This window comes from Poromitra crassiceps, assembly GCF_964638095.1.
Source record: "Poromitra crassiceps genome assembly, chromosome: 9".
NCBI lineage: Eukaryota > Metazoa > Chordata > Actinopteri > Beryciformes > Melamphaidae > Poromitra > Poromitra crassiceps.
Genome location: NC_139630.1, coordinates 28,266,941 through 28,271,349, shown reverse-complemented (window position 1 = coordinate 28,271,349; position 4,409 = coordinate 28,266,941). Strand labels below are relative to the sequence as shown.

Below are 4,409 nucleotides of genomic sequence, written 5' to 3'. Positions count from 1 at the left end.
ACAATAGGCCTTAAACTGATACCATTACCCAGACCAAATTTTCACTGAAGGGTAATAATCAACATATTGACACTATTGACACCAGAACCAGAACCAACCAGTTGGCTGATGCTGGGGATTTAACCTGTGACCTTTCTGATACGGGACGTGCTGCACCAAATCAAATGCCCCTCTCCTCCCACCTACCTGGGAGCTGACGTAGGGTTTCAGACACTCGTCACACACGGCCTTCCTGCAGCAGTGTAGGGGTGCGATGGGTTTCTCCTCCAGGCAAACCCGGCAGCACTGCAACTCGGCCCACACGACGGCCTGCTCCCGGGACAGCGGGCGGCCCAGCACCCCCCGGGGGTCCACCAGGTCGCCCAGGCTGTACATCTCCGGTTCGGGACTCGAATCACCCGTGCTGCTCTGACCCATCTCCAGCTCTCCTGGCGTTTCATCGTAGATTATTGCAACGTCTCTCCTGTAGTTGTCGTTGGCGATACAGTAAACCGTGCAGTAGACGTGTTCTTTGGCACGAAGCGACGAGTCGTCTGCGGTGATTTTGTTGCTGTTCCCGGCACAGCTGTGGTGGAGAAATTCAACTCCCCGTAAATCCGATGCAGCGGTTTCCTCTTCGCCCGTGTCATAGTCGCCGCATACAGTTCCCTGATTCCCAGTTGTTGTAAGATTGGCGTTCCCTTCCTCGTTGTCATTATCCGTGTTGCATTGCACTCGACAGCTGTTTGCATTGAGATGGAGAGAGGGTGATTTAGAAACGCTCGTCCCGAAATTCCTCCTCAAAATCTCCACGGCGCTCGTCCTCCTCCTCTCCCCCTCTCCATTGCTGTTGTTGTTATTGTTGCTCTCCGCATCTTTCTCCGCCTCGCCGCCGCTGCTCCTCTCCTCTTCCTCCTCCTCGTCGCCGCTGCTCCTCTCGGCATCTTCCTCCTCGTCGTCGTCGTCGTCCTCCGAGTCTCTTTCAGAGTCTCCATCCAGGCTTAACGCGGAGTTTGATCGGGTGACATAATGGTCCAAATCTCTGAGTGACCTCTCAACTTTACTGTCGGCGAGAGAAGTTTCTGTCGGCAGGTTGCGGGATAATTTCACCTTTCCCTCGTCGAAGCTGCTAATGAAACTCGGCATTTTACAGTCATAAGCTACTGGTCGGTCATCTTCCATCCCGGTTTGGCTCTCCCCATCTAGTGCGCGGTTCTCTCCCTGTGCCCCCCTGCCTCCTCTCTGCCCAACTCCTACCACAAAACAAAGCTGTTCGCTGCTTCCGGGTCTGCGTCAGCATGTGGGATTTGATTGAACGCAGCGATATGGGAAGCCTAGTGGTGGTGGAGCGCAGCGTTGGCACAAGCCTAAGGCCCCCACATTATTGTCCTTTGTGTATGATTATAGCCATTATAGCCGATTACAAGCGTCCCGTGTTTACAAAGCGACGGTTACAATGCCCTCTGGAGGCAACAATACAATGGGTTCATGCGTAATTGGTTACCACTGTGCGCAATTACGCACAACTTTACTTGGACAAATCTGAGATTGTGTATGTATCAAGGCTTACTGCATAATGTGTATATAGTACTGATATTAGCTAGGCACACTTTCTGGTCCCACTGAGAATGAATGGCAATATGGCATAGTTCAGAACTGTTAACACCACTAGTAAGGGCTGTGCTGTTAGTTATAATTCATCATTAATGTCATTTGGTATCACTGACCACACACACATTAACTTTGGTTTGTTTGTGCTAGCTGACCATATGCCCCATTGATTTCAATAGAGAATGCCAACAATTATAACAAGCTGTTACCAGTATGCTAAATGCAGTTTCAGCTTATTAGAGCCAGCACACAAACCCAACATTCCAAAACCTCAAATCGTTTCCATGACTGTGCTGCATGGGAAATAATAACAGGTGGTCATGAGAGGACTGTGTGCTGCCTGGTACTCTTGCAGTAGCCAGCAAGACGGCGGGTCTGACTATGTGAAACTATGCAACCCCTACCTGGTCAAATATGAATAATACACTTCAGCATTTACTCCCTCAGAAACTTAATGGACCTGTGTTTGTTTGGGTATAATAGCGCTGTCAATTTGCGAAGAAGGAAAACGCAATGCCAGGTTCTTAGCTGTGAATATCTTTTTGGATTAGCAACAATATAAACATTTCCACCACACTGCGTGCTGGTGTAGACATCTAACAGTATGAAATTCTGAATGTCAAGTATTCCCCTTTGAGCAATGGAGAAACAACCTAATGATAGGCCTACCCATCCCATGTCCTGTAACTGAACCCTTTTGTTAACTATGTCTGGCAGCTACTCTTTTTGTCTATTTGTTGGTCCTTGTTTCTCCTGACAAATATCATTTTCCGGAAAAATGTAAGATGTAATCTGTCACTGATCATCGGGTTATGATGTAAGACTATCATTCTCTCTACTCCCCTTACAGATTGTATTTCCAATGCATAGGATCCTACAATAGTGCTTCCTGCAATGACTGTGTGTGAATGAATATGTGTGTGTCAGGGGGGTGTGACATAAAATCAAAGAGAAAGTGATCAGGGTTTTGATATTGCCCTGGGCTATCTCATTCACAGATCCCATTTCAGTGGAGGTCAGTCTCTTGAATCATTCCAAGAAGTGGATTTTCTGTCAAACGGAACTATCAGCAGACGCTGGGTTTGACAAGAAAGACACTCAACCTCTTAAGAAATAACTGTGTTTGTCTTTCACACATAAAGTAGTTTCCATTTTCCCTGAACCAACGGAATAAGAGGTTAGCTGAGATCAGGTCTGCTGGTGAAAATAACTGAGAAAAAAATGTGCTTTTTGTCAGGAGCACTTCTTTATTATTCCTTCGGTTGCTTTGATGATAATACATTGCATTTTCAGGGTCACTGGAATGCTCTTTACTTATTACACTGCTTTGGCAGTTGTTTTGTCCCTAAGGCTTGCTGTTCCATTTAAGCTCATTTGACTTTTGCACTTAGTCATGCTGGGATTCAGAATAGCTCATTATGCATTGTTCCATTTTTCTTATCCAATATAGCAATAACATTTTATTTATTTTATTAACTTACACTTTTTTCAAAAAATCTGCATTTAGCCACATATAAAAGACCTGTACACATATGAAGAGCTCACTTGTTAGAACAGAAGACACAAGATAGTCTGTCCTTCCCCACTGTCTACTTTATTATGTACAGTCAGTCACCTCTGGGAAACACAACATAAAAAGAGAAGGACCTAAACCTATGTAGATGTTCTAGTCAGTGGTGAACGTTAACAAGCCAACCCACAACCAAGAAGAGTTTGGTCATTGCCTCTCAAGTAAAGTAACTACCAGCTGCCATTAATTCTAGAGCAGAGGTTTTCAAACTGGGAGGCGGGCCTCCCCGGAAGAGGAAGGGGGGGGGGGGGGGGGGGGTTCCCAAACAGTTTCAGGGGAGGCTCAGTGTCTGGAAGTGAATATTACATTAGTTATTACAAAAGGAGATGCCATAGAATAGTTGAGATGTTTGCGTCGGAGTCAGAAACAAATAAATGCCTTCAGCAATATCAGGCTATCTTGGCTCAATTATTGAGTGTCTATGGAATCAAATAACATAATCACGATCCCATAGGCATCTAGGCATTTAGCGAAACTAAAGAAGTAATCTGCGCGGTGGGGCTTCCAGGCTTGTCCGAGGGCCAAGGGGAGGCCCACAGTGTCAGACTTTGAAAACCTCTGTTCTAGAGAGAGGCAGCAACATTGCACCTGTAGTACAACCAAAACTCCATCGGCTCTGCACTGACACAGTGACACTGTATTTACCTGTTCTATACCCTATTTTCTTCTTCTGCGATGACACAATATTCCCATGAGCACCTAAACTGTGGAACAAGGAGTCCAGTATAGTTTCTGAATTTGGCTGAGTGGGAGCTGACAATTTTGCCCTTTTGGCTTCAATTCCTTGGTGGTTCCTGAACCATATACCATAAAGACTACAGTGTGATGATGATGATGATGATGATGATCATTATTTATTATTGCTTTTCATGAATGGTCTTTGAGTTTGTCACTTTGCCTCTGTGTCAGTGGGCTGAGAGCTCAGAGAAGGTTGTGGCTTTACAGGTTCTGGGTTCAGTATCGTTCAGTTCACCACGACATGGAATTTGGAAAAGTACAATGTACCAGCCACAGTACAAAGTTGATAGCATACACACACGTCGCACGTACACACATACATTTGTGTCGCATTATATATCTGGAATCCTTTTCTGATTCTGTAAAAATTGGCTTCGGTCTGTTCAGCATGCATGCCAGTAGGCCAGAGTTTGCGCTGTTAAGGCTTTTTATATTGGTTCCACAGTGGCAGGAAATCAATCAATCCATCACAGAGAACAGGTCTGGAATGGAATTCACTTTCAGTTCATAT

The 4,409-nt window shown here is 45.5% G+C and overlaps 1 protein-coding gene across 1 annotated transcript in view; it reads right to left on the bottom strand.

The window, feature by feature from the left end:
* The window catches only part of rnf217 (ring finger protein 217), a gene marked incomplete at its 5' end in the record, with an annotated part of 13,173 nt that extends 12,048 nt beyond the window's left edge, over positions 1–1,125 (bottom strand). The window contains one exon of the mRNA XM_083642916.1: positions 187–1,125. Coding sequence (XP_083499042.1) covers positions 187–1,125 — 939 coding nt within the window. The remainder of the gene's footprint in view (positions 1–186) is intronic.
* Between the last annotated feature and the right edge of the window lie 3,284 nt (positions 1,126–4,409).